We start from the raw sequence: 18367 nt of genomic DNA, 5'->3' as shown, positions 1-18367 counted from the left end.
GCGCGCCGCCAACTGCGCAGCGATCAGCTGACGGTGTCAATGCCTCGATGTTTGCACAGCAGTGGGACTCACGGCTGTTCGTCATACACTATAACTCCAGTATTGAATAGAAGGTAGGTAATTATATGCTCTGCTGGTCTATGGTATTGATGGAAAAAAGGTAAGTAACAAAGTAAGCAGTTTTTAACCAACGAAAAGAAGGATCAATGTTGTGCCATATTTACAAGCGGGTGAGAGCCCTCAGCCCTCCTCTTTTGTCCGGCCCAGTAGGTAATGCCATTTGCGGCAAATCTACAATAAGTCGCATCAAAAAAAAAATACTAGGCTTGGTATTAGGCTTGGTAGTACTGACTATGCAGAAATATTAATATGATGTCAGCCACAAGAAGGCAGCCTACCTTTACAGCATGTTTTAGAAATCTTCTACATTGCAGAGCAAACTTCGCCTGGATAATTAATTAAAATGAGTTTATTTTTTTATTTCTTTGGCAGATTTTCCTTATCTTTTATTTATAAAGTTTGTTTTCCACACATGAATAAATTGGCAACCCCAGTTTCTTTTTTTTTTTAATAATTACCCGTTGACCTACTAATTTAAAAAGGAAGTCTAGGTCAATTACAGATTAGACTGCTGATGTTTCTTTCTTCAATTTTGATTTCGCTATAATAAATGGATTTATTGAAATGAGGCCTGTACCTAGCAGTGGGACGTATATTGGCTATTTATGTTGTGTTAATATTACCTCTATAAAATTGATAAAGTAAATCTTATGGCCAACCACACTACATCCATCTCATATAATCATTAATAAAATGATTCATTGTTGTACAGGTAAGTATAAGTACCCACCTACCTATATTAGAAACAAAATCTTATAAGAGAACAATTTTAATACATAATAAATATTATGTGCAATATTTCTTATTTGATTTGAGATATTCTTGCATATTACTACAGAAATAAAAAAATACGATAATCTTCCTAGCTCTGTCTTTTTGCTAGTTCACATGTCAGGGTATTACCTATTAACTCTACAGTCCATGTGAGTACCACATGTGTATAGTTTTTTTTTCTTCTTTTTTTAAGTTGAACGGTGCTTCAGACCTTTACACAATCAATGTCGGGACTATCCAAACTAAACAAGGTATAGGTTGGTACTGAGCCCACATTTTAACACGAGGTTTTTGGGTTAGAACCGCAAAAACCATCGAACTTTCTTTGTGTAAAATTCTTCGACCCCAATACAGGTGGGCTGATATACGCAAATTAATGCTAATTTAATTACAATGAATGCAATTTTACTTTCATTCACCAATGTGACACTAGACGAAGTACTAAAGTATAAACAAAATTTAATACTCACCAAAATACTGTACACAACTGGACGATGCTAGAAAACAGCTCGGACCATTGCAAGACCCGTGTTAACACTAGACACTATACGAAAACAAAAGAAAAGACTATTATTTTAGAAAAAACAAATGACAGCAAAAATGTTAGGCACTTTGGTTCGTTTCTTGATTGTTCGGAAGATCTGGTTACAGTCCCTTCGCTCGATTATTTAGGCGGGGATTTGGAACTAATTCTAACGTTAGTCTTTTATGTAGATTTAATTTTACGGGATATAAATACGAAATTTCAGAGAGGCTACAAATCACCGCAGCTAAACAACAGTGGACATAGCTCGAATTCGATTGGCCAATGAATTGAGTGAGCGGTACGGTGCCATCCAGCTACCAAAAGGAAGTAGATTCTGATTGGATAAAAGGTTTCATTAATGTAGCCAGAATGAGCATACATTTTTCTGCTATATATTTTGTTTCTCCCAAAGCCAATGAAATAACTCCGGAATATTAAAATTAAAGTGTGTTGAAGTACGTAATCTAATCATCGAATATAAGAAAATTAGAACAATGAGCCTTTGTTTTTATTTTCATGTTGTCGAAATAAGTATTTTTACACTAGCAACATTAAAACCAGTCACTCATTGAAATCGTTCATTCATTGCGTTGAAATAATGCTAAAGCAACACTTTCCTTACAATACCCAAAACAACGATAAAATCTTATGGTAATAATGTATAATCTATTATTGAGTTTTTTTGGGAAGGATGATGTTATTATTACTTACTTATCAAAGATAATTGAGATGAAAAAAATATTTGGTTTGTTTGTATGAATGGAATGGATGGTGTAACTAAACGCAAAGTTTACGGATTCGAATTTTAACTGCCAAGTGTCAAACTCAGCTGTTGTGTTTCTTTCCGACTGTGGCTTGGGTTGCTAATAAATTTGGAAAATATCTATAAAAATGGAGAGCGCTTCTTTATATTTAGTGGACGAGCGCATAAAAACGTTCAAAAACTGGCCTTTTAGTGACAAGGACAAGTGTAATGTGCGTAATATGGCTGAGGCCGGGTTTTACTCGGTTGCTACGGGCGACGACGACGCTGATGCTGCGAAGTGTTTTCTTTGTGGTAAAGAGTTGGATGGATGGGAAGCAACCGACGACCCGTGGGCAGAACACAAGAGCCACGCCGCTCAGTGCGCGTTTGTGCAGCTGGGCAAGAAAGAAAATGACTTGATGGTAAGCTTGCACTTTTTAATTTATAACCATATTTTATATGCTGTAAGATTTTTATGTACCTAATATAAACAGAAAACATTATCTGAAAGTGTTAGTTTATAAATACAGCCTTCAAAGAAGTCACAACTGGCAACAATTATTAACTTTTGAATCAAATTCTTTATATATAAAAAAAATGATGTGTAGATTCATATTATTATGTATACCTATGTTTAATACAAAAACTCTTTATTACACATTAAACATTACAACTGTAACATTATTACTGAATTTAGATCATTCTCATATTGAGTATGTCTACTCAAGATGATTTAAATAGTGATTATGAGGTACTTTAAATATACAAATTCTAAGTATTAAACTTATTTTTTTATCTTTCCAGCTATCGGAATTCCTATCTGTGGTCCAACAGTACATGATTAACGAGACTACAAAACGGTTTGCAACCAATGCCAAAGAGAAGATCGACGAAAATGCCAAACTGATACGTCGGAGAATCATGGCCTCTAAGTAACTTTCACACCTTAGATTTACACAACACTTGCCCTGCCCATTATGACGTGGCTCGATTAGGCTCACAGTTAGCCCCCTTATGTATTTTAAATGGAATGTCTGAAAGTTTCCGGTGTGTCACTTGGCAACTCAATCAGTGAGCAAGCAACATTAGCTGCGATACTGATTGAGTCACAGTAAACATTGCTCGTGATCGGCAGCGTATATGGCTAATATGCAACAGCTCGCGGCTCAATTGAGACACCACTCTGAGTCAGTCAGTGGATAGTCACTGTGAGCCAATGGGACACGGCCTTATGGATTGCTGGAACAAGTTTATATGTAATCTAGACGTCATACATTTAATTAGCCTAGTAGTTTTAATTAATTATAAAAGAATATAATTAATAAATAGTGAGTTTAAATTACTACAGTTTAATAAATATTTTCTACTTAGCATGACGTAAATAGATTTGCAATGTTAAGACAAATACTGTGCCTTATAGGCAAGGAATATAATATTTTGTAAAAAAGTAACTTGAAATTAATATTTGAATACTTAGGTTTTAATACTATTTTTTGACTGTATGAGAATACTGGAGTGATTGCATTAATGATATTAATAATATTCATTGACAATAAAATATACATAAGTTCACGCCCAGGGGAAGGCAGAGACAATAGAATATTAATTTAATATTGGTATTAATACCCCAACAGTGAATGCAGTTGTGATCTTATGTTAGACTAATTTTATGATTATTAAACTTGAAAATCTTGAAATGCGATGACATTAAAAAAGTAGAAAATTTAATCTTTATGTAAGGCCCTACCTGTGAAGCGTAATATTTTTATTTTATTAAAAAATAAAAATCTTACTGAATTGAATTCGAATAATGAACTGTATTTCTGTGCATCAAATACAATTACATACATGAACTATGAAAAACAATAAACAATATGTAATAATAATTCTTGTTTTACTGAAAGACAATAACTGAGGAATAAGTAACTCTAGGGACCCACACACGGTACTCTGTGTCAAATACGATCTTTTTTATCACCAACACTGCAAAACAATTTTAAAAAAGTTTTCGGTAACCGTGGCAACGGACTGTTTATCCGTTTCCTAGCGACCACCAATAAAAACAAACTTCAAACAAGTGTCAGCACTTTATTGTAAAAGTTTGTCTATTTATTTTTAGTTTGTAGAGTTTATATAAAAGCTTGTAGTTTTTAGATTTTGAGAGGAAACATAACGATATCATGGGAGACGTGAAGAATTTGGATACTTACGCCATTATTGGCTTTGATGGTAAGATCACCTTTGTTTTATAACTTAAATGCACGTTAAGCCGTTAGTCCCGGTTACTGCTTACTGATGTAGGTTAGTAGTCATTATATGAGCCATGACAAAGGCATTTGGCGGCTCAAAAGTAACTCTGACACCAGGGTTAATCAGGTTGGTAAACTACCTCACAACCCTTACGATAGTAGAATAACATAACAACACATAACGTTCTATTAACGTTCGTTTCGTATCAACAGTGGCTGCAAGTTGTCTTTGATTATTTGTGGCTCTGCCCACCCCATTAGGGATTACGGGCGTGAGTTTATGTGATGTACATAACGTTCTATTACCCTGTATCATACATCCATCGCAAGATGAACTAAGTACCCACCCCTCACCGAGCTTTCTTTTAGACCAACGTGGTAGATGGTGAGCCATGGTAGTGGTGATGGTGTACCTTTTTTTTTATCATCATCATCAATTTAAGAGCCACGCTCTTGTCTGTGTAGCATTTTCCATTCCAGGCTATCAAAGGCCAATTCCTTGACTTCTCTATAAGACACGACGTTTTGTTTTATGTCGAAAATAGTTGTTTCGCCAAAGATAGACCTTAGGCCTCAGAACCCTTAGGTAATAAGTGATAGTCTTGCGGCCCTGTTTGGAGAATGCGTGACATCGTAATGTCACCGGTTGCAATCCCGGCTCGAGCTTTAAACCACTGAATTCGAATTATTGAGTTCTAATTCAAGTTTTAATCGTAGATTATTGGTATCACGTGATTTCCAGGATTTGTGCTCGGTTAATGGCGATATAGGCTCGCCCCCTATTATATAGGGACATAACTGGCGAGGAGTGAGTATACAGAGTGTTAGTGACACCGTATCGAACACTGAGAGGGATGAAATGAAAAATAATGTTTTTAAAATTGGCAGTTTCATACTTTTTCGACAAAAAATCCCACTTGATATCAACTCAGAATCATGGTCTGAATTATCCCTCAACGTTTTTGTTACATTGTCACTAATACCTGTTCTTTATTTTATACAATTGCGCATCTATCTACTCCTTTCGGGAACAGGCGGTGTGGTTAACATTCGTTACCGCAGGTTCCGCCATCCGTGGCCTGAAAGTCCACCCAAATGGCGAGCACATCGTGTACCCGATGGGCAACAAGGTGTGTGTTCAGCACTGGAAGACCAAGAAGATGAACTTCCTCAGCGGCCATACCAACAGCGTGTCCACAGTGGCCATATCCCCCAAAGGCACGTACATCGGCAGTGGTCAGATCAACCACATTGGATTCAAAGCCATGACTTGCATCTGGGATTTTAAGAAGAAGATTTTGATTGGGAATCATGAGCTGCATAAGGTACGTGGGGGATCTAATTAGGTATATGATTACAGTGGCAGCAATAGGGCGGTGCGAAATGGGGGGGGAGGTGGGGGTGTCAAAATCAACCAAGACTGGTTCACCCTGGCCGCAAACTGACTTCATCGTGTTAGATTGCGGCCACATAAAACTCATACCAGGTGGCCGTAAACAACATTTTTAAAAGATTTAAATAGGTAACGGATTCCGTGGTCCAGTGGTTGAGCGTTGGGCTCACGATCCGGAGGCCCCGGGTTCCATCATTTTCTGTCACTCAGAACCATTTGCTAGAGCTGAGTGACAGAAAAGGATAAACGCTCTTGTTCAATCCTAAATCAATCTCATTTTAGACTGCTATGAGAACCTACAACTTAAACTTCTTCTTAAGTTCTTTATTGGATTTTATGTTGCATGGACAAGATACGGATCGAGAACCTGGTAGTGGAATAGGCTAGTTTTCAACTAGTCAAATCAGTTACTTATTACTAAACTGGAATTTGTATGTTGCACACTGTGACGTCTTAGATAAACGTGATAAGATGTCGGACTTATTACGTTTTTCTTGATGAGAATTCATGAATGAGTTAAATAGAAAAAAGAAAATGTTTTAGATTTGTCTTTACTTTGTACTTAATCAGAATTTCGTAACTTATCTTGAACCTAGGACTCGGCCCAATTATCGACACGATGGTCCAGGCTTGAGAAGCCGGGGGTTCAAATCCCATCAGAATTCAGAATTTTGCGATCTGCTTTCTCTTCATAAGTAATTCCCTTATGAACCCCTTATTAATACCCTTGATGAGCTAAACCTAATTGGTCCCTAGGTCCGAGTGGAAGCGCTAGTCTTCTCATCAGATGAGCACTACATGATATCCCTCGGGGGCCGCGACGACGGCTCGCTGGTGTTATGGGACTGCGTCAACAACGCGGCTACGGGCACCGCCCAGGCGGCTAGACTGACTACTGGAGACGCCATGACGGTCGCGCCGCTGTCTCTGAGGAACATGTCTTTTGTCACTGGCGGAGACTGTAAGTTATAGTCTTCGATGCCTCTGGAAGTTTGAACCTATGAAGTGTATTACAAATGTATTTAGTACGTGAACGTGTAATGACCAGTTAACACGGAGTGTTACCGTGTACAATATATTTAGACATGTAAAATATTCTGGGCGGTTAAAAAAGGTCACACAAAACCAATTCATCTAACATTTGCCATTTGACATTTGTTTGCATTGCGCACTTACTTTTATATACGCACATGTCAAATTGCTATATTGCTTTTTAGATGAATTGCTTCGATGTGGCCTTTTTAACCCCCCTGATATGCTTGCCTCCTATTACATGGGACTTAAACATAGCTAGCGAGAACGCTGGTCTACTCCTTCTGGGATACAGGTGACGTTATGTTGTGAACTGGAAACCAATGTTTTGTAGATTAAAAAACACGTGGTGTAGACGTGCGGGAATCGACCAACCAGTTCGAGAAAGAGAGCGATAGACTCAGAAATCTTGCTCTATCGCACACTAGTCTCCGCTCGTCTTCTCTGCAATCCTTTCGCTTCAGCTACCTGTCATTGACACAATCTCCAATCTTTTCCAGCGAACCTGCGGGTCTGGAACATTCGACCGGAGAGCAAGAACCTGGACGTACAGGACGTGGCACTGGGCAAGCTGCGTCGCTGCGTGCGCTGCATCGCCGTCAGCCGCGACGACACCTACGGCATGGCCGGCACCACGTGAGTGACAGACCAGTCACGAGAAAGACTAAGGAACTGACCAATCATGAAAGAGAAGACGCTCTCTCTATGATTGGTTGATTCCCATACGTCACTCCTCCACTATACTATTATAGTATAGCTGGAGTGGAAGCATAAAAACAGTACTCAAGGCATAGGTTTTTTTGTTACCTTTGGTTCAGCCTGCCTCTCGGCATAGGCCTCCTCCACTCTTCTCTATCTTAAACTTGACGACGCCATGTTGGACTTGCAATTTCCGATATGTCACTATCCCATCTCTTTTATGGTTAGGACTATGATGAGCGACAACATAGGAAAAGGGGTTAGAACTGTTTCGGAATGGTACTTTAGTTGTATGATTCTGTACTACTTAAATGATATTCTCCTGGTTTAGGGTGTCAGTTCCGTACAGAAGGCACATATTGACGAGTGCCTGTCCATGGAATCTTGTTATGGTCAAAATCGTTTGTCAGTGTCGACCACATTGCGGACATAAGTCACCTAATTGTATCACATCAAATCAAATCAAAATCAAACATACTTACTTTATTAGGTACACAGAACTAAATTTCAACAATCAGACATAACACATGAATACAGTACAATTTGGGCGGCCTTATTGCTCTAGAGCAACATCCCACACATCACATCCCTCCCATCCCATGACATCTCATCACATCCCATGACACGATATCCCTGTTGAAACACACCTTGAACCCATATTATATTCGCCATCGTATCGAATTGATGTAAATATTTTATTGCAAAATTCGAACAGCTGATACTAATGGAATTCCAATAAAAATGTTGATGATTTTCCTTCAGGACTGGCGACATGATAAAGTTTTCCATCAACTACCCGTCAGATCCGAAGGCTTCTGTCTCGCACTGTAAGCCCGCCATCATAGGATGCCTGGCCAAGTGCGGTGCGTGGAAGAAGGGCAAACGACCTGACTCCATCTGTTACTCTCAAGGTATGTTATGAAGCAATAATAAAACTGAATACCCCCATAGCATAACAGCACCCTCACAGGCCTGGACTACCTAGCTAATTTCATCAAGTTTTTCTTGCTAAGCCCACAAAACCATAATGATGTGCGCGTATCACACGCGACGCGATTAACGACCCAATGGGATTCGTTTATTTTTCGCGTTGTCAATACAGTTGGCTCGGTGTGCCTCATCCTAAGGGTTCCCCTTTAGCTTTGTGATTTGAAAATCCCACGCGTGTAGTCACCCATACTTTTTTTATCATAAAATAGATTTTCGTTGTACCACAGTCTCACTAGTAAGTGAAGAGGAGGTGGAATTTTCACTAACACAGTTGGCTTGACCATAATAGACAGCGATACGGTTCACCACCTATTATGTTGGTCTAACAGAAAGCCTTTAGACTAGCTCAATTGGGAACATGGTCTTGAGCTTATGTGAATCCACCAGGTGTAGAGGCGCTAATCATATTGGACGACGGTTGCCTGATCGTGGGCGCTGGAGACGGCACCATAGACATCCTGGACGAGATCAACTGGAAGGGACGCTTCCCCAAGAGCAAGATCCTCGACCCTAACAAGCCGCACTTTAAAGCTGTGAGTGATCTGTCATTATTCATCATCATCTCCCGCTTACCTAACCTGAAAATTTGACAGATCCGGTTTTCTACAGAAGAAGATCTTTCATTTATTATGATTCATTATATTAATTCAAGCTACCTCCCAGCATGTGTTGTCGCGGGGAGGAGAGTGACTCTCTATAAATAGTATTGTTATTTATTCTATGGTGCTCCATACCCCCTCCGGTTGATTGAGGGGAGGCCTGTGCCCAGCAGTGGGACGTATATAGGCTATTTATGTTTATGTTATGTATGTATGGTCCTCCATAGAACTTTTCTGTTATTTACCTGAAATCATAAACTGTGACCCCCAGTTACGTTCATGCAAGTTAGAAGGAAGCATAACCTCTCTGGAGCTGATGGAGTCCCCAGCGATGCAGGCCGACCGCCGGCTATTGCTCGCCGGGACTCGAACCAGCGAGATATACGCCATCAACATCCACACGTTCGCACCTACCCTCGTTGTCACCTGCCACAGATGCGCTATCAACGATATTGCTTTCCCTTTGTAAGTTTTTATTAGATTACGTTTTATCAAGAGTTCTCTAAACCGGCGAACTACCACTAACTAGCCCTAGTCCTAACTAGGGCTCTGTGCTGGGAGGTTGTCTGGCCACGTCTTTCCCTCAGCGTTACAGATTCCGATGTGGTAGTAGTTTTACAGCTAGTTACATAATATGTAATTTTTGACGTTCAAAAAAGCGCTGACTATGTAAGCCAATTTTGAGAAATAAATATTTTAGAATTTTGCGAGCATGCATGAAGCGTCTTGGGAAAAACTCTGGACAAATTCTGAAATTGTATTTTTTTTTAAGAACGTCTAGCGCCCTATGCCGAGGTTTTTCTTGCAGCTTATTTTCCTCGGCCATGGCCATACAGTTTGAGAAGCTGCAGTAGTTTTAGGCGGATGCAATGTTCCTCGACAAATATAATATTTTGTCAAACCGTGATTTCCGTGGTGGTGTTAGGGGAAATAAGTGTGATCTGGTGTGTAAAGGCAGCAACTGGATTCTCGAATATGGCCTACTCTACAAGTTTGTTCGAAATGGTTGAAGACGTTCCTTGAATTACACACCTTTAACATGTATGCACTCAGAGGCATGTCAGGCGTATTCGCGACGGCGGGTGCTGGCGACGTCCGTGTGTGGTGTCTGGAGACCTGCCAGGAGTTGCTGCGCGTGGTGGTCCCCAACTTCACATGCTCCTCACTGCTGTTCAGCGCCGATGGCAAGTCCATCGTGTCTGGTATGTTGCCTATTCCTTACCTACGTTTATGAAGGTCACGCCTGTGACAGTGCTTCATCACTCCATGTGCTTACTTACGAGCGTTATTTACGCTACTACCGTTACTGCGAGCGTCCGGGCAGCGTCGGGCCCTGTAAGGCTGCGCGGTGCACGGTATAGTCTTAGGACTATATCCCAATTGGGGTAGTCAGAGGTAGGTATATCCATGGCAAGATAAACTAAGTACCGACAGCTAACCGAGCTTTCTGTTTGTTACACGAGCGTGATAGGTGGTGCACCGTATTGCAATCTGTAATGTCTGTTTATTTGTACTCTCTTGTGTAAGTTGTTTTTGTTACGTGTTTTGTTTTTTATATTTGCTACTGTGGTGTCGCTGTATAGGTAATAAACGTTTCTTTCTTTCTGACGCACCCAAAAACTCTTACAACACTCTCTCTCTCTCTCTTTTCTCTTACTTTACTCTTTCTCTTTCTATAACTCTTCTCGTTTGTGCCCAGCCTGGAACGACGGCAATATCCGTGCGTTCACCCCGCTGACAGGAAGACTGATCTACTGTATATACAACACTCACAATAAGGGAACGTCTGCTATTGGCATGACGCGCGACGGACGAACGCTCGTCTCCGGAGGGTGTGAAGGACAGGTGTGTGTTTCTTTTTAATCTAATTTTTATCCAGGCTTGAGCCACTCTTGGTGGTTATGCCAGCGTCATAGTTTACAGCGTTTAATGATGATCAAGTCATCACTTTACAAAAGAACACCATAACATCACTACACCATGCTGTTCAGTCAGGGATTGTTATTCCTAAGAGACACAGTACAGTATTTATATACAAATTTTGCCGTTACGGATACTAGATCTGCTAAGAGGCAACCAATATCTCCTCCATGTAGATTTTGGCGGAATAACTTCCTTCTAATCTCTTTGCTCCGGTCACACTCCACCAAGAATGTCTGTGTTAAGGAGGGTGTTTCTATTCACCTCTGACCCCTTCGGTGAAGCAAGCGTGATGCTGTCATGTTATGTGGTAAAGCTTGTTGTACACAGAACCGAGAAAGCACAACAAGCAGCCGTGTACCGCCTTGCGTGCGAACTAGACGTACGGTCGGTTAGTGGCGTACGGTCATTTAGACTAAAGTAAGACCCGGGGGGGGGGGGGGGGGAGGTAAATCTAGCTCAAATTGATGCGGGGCGGAGAAGTACCGTTCTCTATTTAGACATAACATAAGCTCACCAGTAAGTGAATACTGAATACTGATGAACTAACAACGTATACGTAGCAATTTTTTTTATAATAATAATGAAAAAGAACGCTTTTGATAATTTTGAATTTTCACCCGTCGCGCGTCGCCCACAAACCAGGTCAGAGTATGGGACATCAAGCCACAATGCCAGAGCCTGAAGAAGGTGCTGAAAGAGCACAAATCTCCCGTCTCAGCCATACAGGTGCATCCCAACGACACGGAAGCTGTCAGCGCGGGGACAGATGGATCTTGCATTATATGGGATTTGATGTGAGTACGATGTACTAACTACTTATAAGTAACTATCTTCTAAATATATAAAAGAAGAAACTGACTGACTGACATATCAACGCACAGCCTAAACGGCTAAACGTAGGTAAGTACTTGAAATTTGGAAGGGACGTAGCTTAGGTACCGTAGAGGTGCACTAAGAAAGGAATTCCCACGGGAACGGGAATTAGCGGGAAAATCCTTTTGTATGAAAAATCTAAACCGCTTAAGTTAGACGCTTGAAATTTGGCATGCAGGTACTTTAGTTAAATTAAAGCTTAGTTACAACAGGATATTGCAAAATTCCCACGGAAACGGGAGTTAGCGGGAAGAAACATTTGTATGAAAAAATCGAAACCGCGTAAGATAGATGTTTTCAATCTAGCATGCATGCATACCTTAATAAATATAAAGTTTAGTTATGGCTGTATTTTGAAAAATGGGAGTTAGCGGGAAAAAAAATTGTATGAATAAATCTAAACTGCATAAGTTAGATGCTTGAAATTTGATATGCACTCCCACACACACAAAGATCTCTCTTTTATGCGGACGAAGTCGCGGGCAAAAGCTAGTCAACTATATTAGGTATATCACCCGGAGTAACAGAGAGCGAACAATTTTGATGCAATGTACCAGCACTTAGTAAAAGTGACGTTCAACAACTAGCTATGTTTATTATTTCTTGTAATATATTGTCTTGGTGTTGCCAATAATAACATTATATTTTCAGCTCGCTCTCTCGGCGGCAAGTGATGTACGCCAACACCCTGTTCATGTGCGTGTGCTTCGAGCCACAAGGATGTCAGCTGCTGACCGGGGGCACAGACCGGAGGGTCGCCTACTGGGAGACCGGTAGCGGGAACCTGGCCAGAGAGGTACGGGGATCACAGGGGCTTGGACACGGATTTCCACCAGTCATCATCACCCTAGTTATGGCGGTTTCCAGGATTTGTATCCGGTTAAAATTGCAATAGGCTCGCCTTAAACATAGCTGGCGAGGAGTGGGTGTACTATACCTATGCATACCCCTTCGGACATACAGGCGTGATGCTATGTCATCATCCCCCTAGCGTCATCCCGTTTTTCACAGGGTGCGCTTACTTAACCCGAAGATTCGGACAGGTCGAGGTCCGGTTTTTACCTAGGGGACTAGGTACCTATCTATTGCGACCCGCGAAGGAAAAACCAACCCAATACAATTTAGGCCACATACCTCCGAAACGCATTTCTGGGGAATGTCGATTTCCTCAAGATGTTTTCTTTCACGGCTGAGCACGTCACACTCACGTGGGTAATTCAGACACGATTTAGAAAATTATTGGTTTGGTCCTGTGCTGGATTCAAATCTGCGACCTCACTGTAAGAGTGATCCAAGGCAGGGATATGGATGAGCTGTTCTTGTAGGTGTTTAGGGATTATAATATGCGTATCCATTTTACAGCTGGAGGCGAGCAAAGTGGGCGCCATTAACGGGCTACACATTTCAGAAGATGGCAATCTGTTCGTTACAGGAGGAAATGATCAGATGGTCAAGGTAGGGGATATTCAATGTTAACAAATTCAAAGTTTGTTAAAAAGCAGTACTTACGCCAAATATTGTTTCCCTTTCCCAGTCGCTATCGCCACAGTCGTCAGTGTCGGTCATAGAATAAAGATACGTAAAGAACGGTAACTGAGCGCAGCTCTTAAATAGAGAGAGAGAGAGAAAGAACGGTAACTCTCTGCCGCGCACCAATACGTATCGGGCCTCACCCCCTCTGGGTTTTACTTTAGTCTAACCAGCCGTAGCCGCTAACGAGATGGGGGGGGGGTGTTGGCGCGCAGTAAGAATGAGATTTTTGTGTGGAGTGTCTGAAATGTACTACAATAGTATCATAGGTCAAAGATAAATTCTGATTAAATTATTAAATAATACATGACCGGCCTTTGCGAAAGTTGCTTAACTTCAACAATCGCAGACCGAGCGCGTTTACCGCTGCGCCACCGAGCTCCTCAAATATCCGGTCAAAAAATAAAAAAAATACGTTCATCTCGAGCTCCTCCGTGCTTCGGAAGGCACCTTAAGCCGCTGGTCCCGGCTGCATTAGCAGTCGTTAATTGCCACCAATCCGCACTGGGCCCGCGTGGTGGTTTAAGGCCCGATCTCCCTATCCATCCATAGGGAAGGCCCATGCCCCAGCAGTGGGGACGTTAATGGGCTGGTGATGAATTAAATAAAGACATATCTAAAGGTGCTAAAAACGTTTACTTTTTTCTATTTAAATTATTTATACTTATAATGAAAAATGTAATAATACTTAAGTGCGCCATTTTTTCACGTTTTTTATGAGGTCACAGGTTGCTTTTTCATACTTTCATAGTAATTTCGTGTTTTGACGCTTACTAAAAAGTAACTCTTTGACTATTTGGAAACTAACTAGCCTATTGTTGAAAGATCCGGAAGTTTGATACTTTTTCTTGATATATGTAGAAACATCATCTCATCGTCACTTACCATCAGGTGAGATTTTGGTCAAACGCTTGCCAATCTCCCATAAAATAATAATAAAAAATCACTAGGGTTGAATTTCCCCAGCTGTGGCGGTATCAGGAGGGCATATACACGCACATGGGCCTGGGCCACGCCGGCGCGGTCACGTGCTGCCGGTTCAGCCCCGACATGCGGCACGCCGTCAGCTGCTGCGCCGCCGGCAGCATCATCGTCTGGAAGGTGCCTGAGGTACGACGGGAGTTCAGTTACTTAGGGTCTCCACCAAAGAGATAGGTAAGAGGAGAGGAGAGAATCGTAAACATTTCCGATTGGTGATTCACGAAATAAAAGAATCACTAGGTAGTGTAGTGTAGTGTTGCCTTAAAGCGTAATCCACATAAGCACCCTTTAATAGACTTCAAGAATAGAAGGAGGTTATACATTGTTTTAGGTTTACGCGGTTTTTATTATTATCGGGAGTCTCATATCCCTGATTTAAACGCGGTAAGAACCCGTTATTACGTGTTTTAATTAAGAAGGAGTTTAAAGGTGTTTATGTCCTTTGTATATATTGTTGTGTAATAAAGTATTATTGATTGATTGAAGGAGGTTATTGAAAATTTTGTTTAAATAACCTCGCAATAGACAAGCTGCGTATCCGTTCAATCCCGGTATAAAAATGTTATCAAATCGAGGTTTTGTTGATGAAACACAGTGAAGTACATTGTTCGCTCCCCAGCAATACATACCGAAGCCGCAGCCACAGCCGGGCACTGGTCGGTCTACGGAGAGCAAGAAGGCAGCTCCCGCCAAACCGAAGACCATGCAGGAAGAACTACGACTGCCGTTAGACGCGCCCTCCAACGCGGCCGGAGACAGACCAAACAAGGTCCCTGCGGCGCCTAACAAGGTCAGTCTTGCGTTTTACTTCTTCTTCTATCGTGAGGGTTAATACCAACCTCACCAACCCTGGTGTGGTTATTACTAAGCCGCTCAAGGCCCCTGACATTGCTGATGTAACGACTAGGTACTTATATCACTAAAGTATTTAGTAACCGGGACCAACAGCTTAAAACAGCCTATATGCGTCCCACTGCTGGGTACAGGCGTCCTCTCAATCAACTGGAGGGGGTATGGAGCATACTCCACCACGCTTCTCCACTGCGGGTTGGTGGAGGTGATTTACATTTTACAGCCGGGACCGACGGCTTAACGTGCCCTCCGAATCACGGAATCTTCTTACCTTTTCGGATAATCGGGTGATTCAAGCCTGCAATGTCCTTACCAAATAAAGAACAGTATCACAAAGTGACTTCGATAATGTCCCTGTCAGGAATCGAACCCGGATCTCCAGATCGTGAGCCCAACCTTGTAACCACTAGACCACAGAGACTTGTCATCCCCCATACGTATAATAAATAATAGTTCATAATGTTAGAATGTCTCTACCAACCCGCACTAGAGCAGCGTGGTGGAGTATGCTCCACACCCCTTCTGGTTCACTGAGGAGAGGCCTGTGCCCAACAGTGGGACGTTTCTAGGCTATTTACGTTTATGTTAGAAAGGACCCAATGGATCACTCAAGTCGCTGTTCATTAGGTCCCCATCCAGCATAGAAGCAAAGGTCATAGCTACATCGTTCTAATTTCCTACTTTTACCCCCACCATTTTCTACGAAAGGTGGAGAAGATAGAGTCAATAGACACGACGCGCGGCAGCGTGCACGCATGTTGCCCGTGCGACCCGAGCGTGCGCTCGCGCAAGTCCGAAGCCACGCCTAAGGCCAGCGGCGGCAGCGGGGTCAAGTGCTGTGTGCCGCGTGAGTATATCACTGTGTTAGATTTACTTATACATATAACATAATGGTGTCCATTCGGACAACCACAAACTTAATTTAAAACTAACTCCATCAAGGACGGGACTACTCGTAATTTCAACCAATGTGTTAGATTTTATTCACTCTATTACTCCCTGGGTTAGGCAGAGCCACAAGTAATGAAAAGCACACCCCAGACACTCCATACAATATTTTTTTTGTATGTACGAGCGAGTCAGCCCGCGCGCGTCCCCCTTACCCGTTAACGGCTTACAATAAAATTATTAGTCGCGTAGTCTAAATAGACTAAACTGAACAGGGGGTTAAAATTAAAATGGCCACATCTAAGCAATTCATCTAAGAAAGCAATATTTCTATTTGACATTTGTTTGCATTGCGCACAGACTTTTATATGCGTAAATGTCAAATTGCGAGTAGTGTTGTAATAGGTACGTAGTCGATACATAAGTCACGTCAGGGGCCTATGGTGGTTCAGTAATAACCCTGACACCAGGGTTGATGGGGTTGGTAATTCACCTCACAATCCACACAATAGAAGAATAAGAATGTCAAATTGCAATATTGCTTTACTTCGATGTGGCCATTTTAACCGCTGGTAAGGTAAACCTAGCTCGGCGCCAATATGAATTGGTGCAGCGCGGAGTGTCTGTTCTATAATATGGAGATTATCCTTTATTCTATGTCAGAAGACAACTTGCAGTACTATTAGTACCTATTATAATGAGGTAAAAGTTTGTAAGTTTTTTTGTAGCAAGTAATCTTTGAGACTACTAAATCGATTTTAATTATTTTACTAGTAGAAAGGTGCATTTTTCTTGAACGACATGGGCTATTTGTATATATTTTTTATGTACAAAATGTTATGCCCAGCGATATGAGTACGGGTCTGATGAGTTAATGAAACTTAAATAAACATAACCATGTCTTGGTCCCACAGCAAACCTGCCGACGAGGACGACAAGCAAGGAGTTTGTGAGTGGCGGCGGCGATAGAAAATGATGAATTTAGTACAAGGACGGGCCAAAAAATGCCACACCGCACCAATTTTGTCTAAAAAAAAACAAAATTGCAATTTGACATTTGTAAAAGTGCGCAATACAAACAAATGTCAAATACCAATAAGTATTACTTTTTTAGATGGCTCGCTTCGATGTGCCCTTTTTAACCCCACCAGTTCATAATTTATATTATAATGTTGAAGAGGTTTGTATTGTTTCTTCACAATAAAATATAGCGAATCCACTTGAATTAATTTATTTGCGAAAGAGCACGTCACGTACACATCAGTGTCGCAGAGAGAACGGGTAAGACCTTTCGGAGCAGTTTACCAGATTCTCAATTCACCAGATTCGCTACTCACCAGATTAGCGATTTGTACTACCAAACCCAGAAATGCATAAGTATTTATAATAATATTATCCTTATTTTGTACAATTAAAGCTTTAAATATATGATATAACATTTATAAATATGTAGTTTAAATAAGTATGTTATTATATTTAAAATTTGAATAATTTATTTATTTGATTACTTCACCCGACTCGAAAATTACTCACTTGTCTACTCTTTTACCTTTACTAACACCAACATTAATTCCTGAAGGTTTTATGAGCATCTGCAAAATGGCAACAAATAATGATTGTTTCCAAAAAAATCATTCTTATTTTCATGAACAGTGGATTAACAAAATAACCAGCGATGTTTTCAGCTGCTATAGAACTACAAATGACCTAGAAGGATGGCATCGACGCCTCAACACAAAGATAACAACTAAGCCATCTTTGCTAAAATGCATTCTTATATTAAAAAAAGAAGCGGAAGTTCCAAGATATTAAAATTCAGAAAAATGAATTGCATTACAAAGGCAAGAAAAGAAGTAGTGAAGAAAATGGTAGAATAAAATTACAGAATAAATAAATAGATTGCATTAACTATCTGGCTTGTATGAATTACACAAGCGAATAACTATTTTTAACAATATTTTTTTCTTTTTGCTTTTAAGTGTACTTCTGGTGAGTAGCGAATCTGGTGAATTGAGAATCTGGTAAACTGCTCTGAAAGGAAATTAGACGGCTGAGTTGCCATACATAAAAAAATAATTTCCAACAAATGTTTGTACAATAAATTATTGTCTTTCGATTTTTATTTATTGCACTAAAATAAATGGAAAATAGTTATAAGAGACTTAACTAGTACATGGCAAATGTCGACCTTAT

The 18367-nt window shown here is 40.8% G+C and overlaps 3 protein-coding genes across 4 annotated transcripts in view; 2 read left to right on the top strand and 1 right to left on the bottom strand.

Annotated features, from left to right (window-relative positions):
* LOC126369211 (monocarboxylate transporter 9-like) overlaps positions 1-1738 on the bottom strand; it is a 61148-nt gene extending 59410 nt beyond the window's left edge. Inside the window, exon 1 of the mRNA XM_050013519.1 lies at positions 1365-1738. The gene's annotated coding sequence lies outside the window, so the exon portion shown is untranslated. The remainder of the gene's footprint in view (positions 1-1364) is intronic.
* LOC126369213 (cilia- and flagella-associated protein 52) lies at positions 18-17393 on the top strand. 2 transcript variants are annotated; one of them, XM_050013523.1, is made up of 16 exons: positions 18-113; positions 5477-5739; positions 6564-6768; positions 7340-7475; positions 8301-8449; positions 8916-9061; positions 9399-9592; positions 10181-10329; positions 10827-10972; positions 11693-11844; positions 12575-12719; positions 13286-13378; positions 14420-14563; positions 15054-15224; positions 15995-16133; positions 17089-17393. In XM_050013523.1, exons 2-16 carry the CDS (start codon positions 5533-5535, stop codon positions 17148-17150), a joined length of 2238 nt encoding a protein of 745 aa, XP_049869480.1. In that variant the 5' UTR covers positions 18-113; positions 5477-5532; the 3' UTR covers positions 17151-17393. The 2 variants fall into 2 exon arrangements, with proteins under 2 accessions (XP_049869480.1, XP_049869481.1); XM_050013524.1 differs by lacking the exon at positions 5477-5739 and having other exon boundaries at positions 36-113.
* LOC126369281 (baculoviral IAP repeat-containing protein 5) lies at positions 2244-4051 on the top strand. Its single transcript, XM_050013638.1, has 2 exons — positions 2244-2587; positions 2970-4051. Exons 1-2 carry the CDS (start codon positions 2312-2314, stop codon positions 3099-3101), a joined length of 408 nt encoding a protein of 135 aa, XP_049869595.1. The 5' UTR covers positions 2244-2311; the 3' UTR covers positions 3102-4051.
* Positions 17394-18367: the final 974 nt, after the last annotated feature.

The sequence above is a fragment of the Pectinophora gossypiella genome, chromosome 8 (genome assembly GCF_024362695.1).
Source record: "Pectinophora gossypiella chromosome 8, ilPecGoss1.1, whole genome shotgun sequence".
Lineage (NCBI taxonomy): Eukaryota > Metazoa > Arthropoda > Insecta > Lepidoptera > Gelechiidae > Pectinophora > Pectinophora gossypiella.
The sequence above is the reverse complement of the archived record's forward strand: the minus strand, read 5'-3'. Positions and strand labels throughout refer to the sequence as shown.

Coding starts and splice junctions, on each gene's coding strand:
- LOC126369281 (XM_050013638.1), top strand. CDS start 2,312: ATGGAGAGCGCTTCTTTATATTTAGTGGACGAGCGCATAAAAACGTTC. Junction 2,588..2,969: donor AGAAAGAAAATGACTTGATG/GTAAGCTTGCAC, acceptor TTATCTTTCCAG/CTATCGGAATTCCTATCTGT.
- LOC126369213 (XM_050013523.1), top strand. CDS start 5,533: ATGGGCAACAAGGTGTGTGTTCAGCACTGGAAGACCAAGAAGATGAAC. Junction 5,740..6,563: donor GGAATCATGAGCTGCATAAG/GTACGTGGGGGA, acceptor ATTGGTCCCTAG/GTCCGAGTGGAAGCGCTAGT. Junction 7,476..8,300: donor TACGGCATGGCCGGCACCAC/GTGAGTGACAGA, acceptor ATTTTCCTTCAG/GACTGGCGACATGATAAAGT.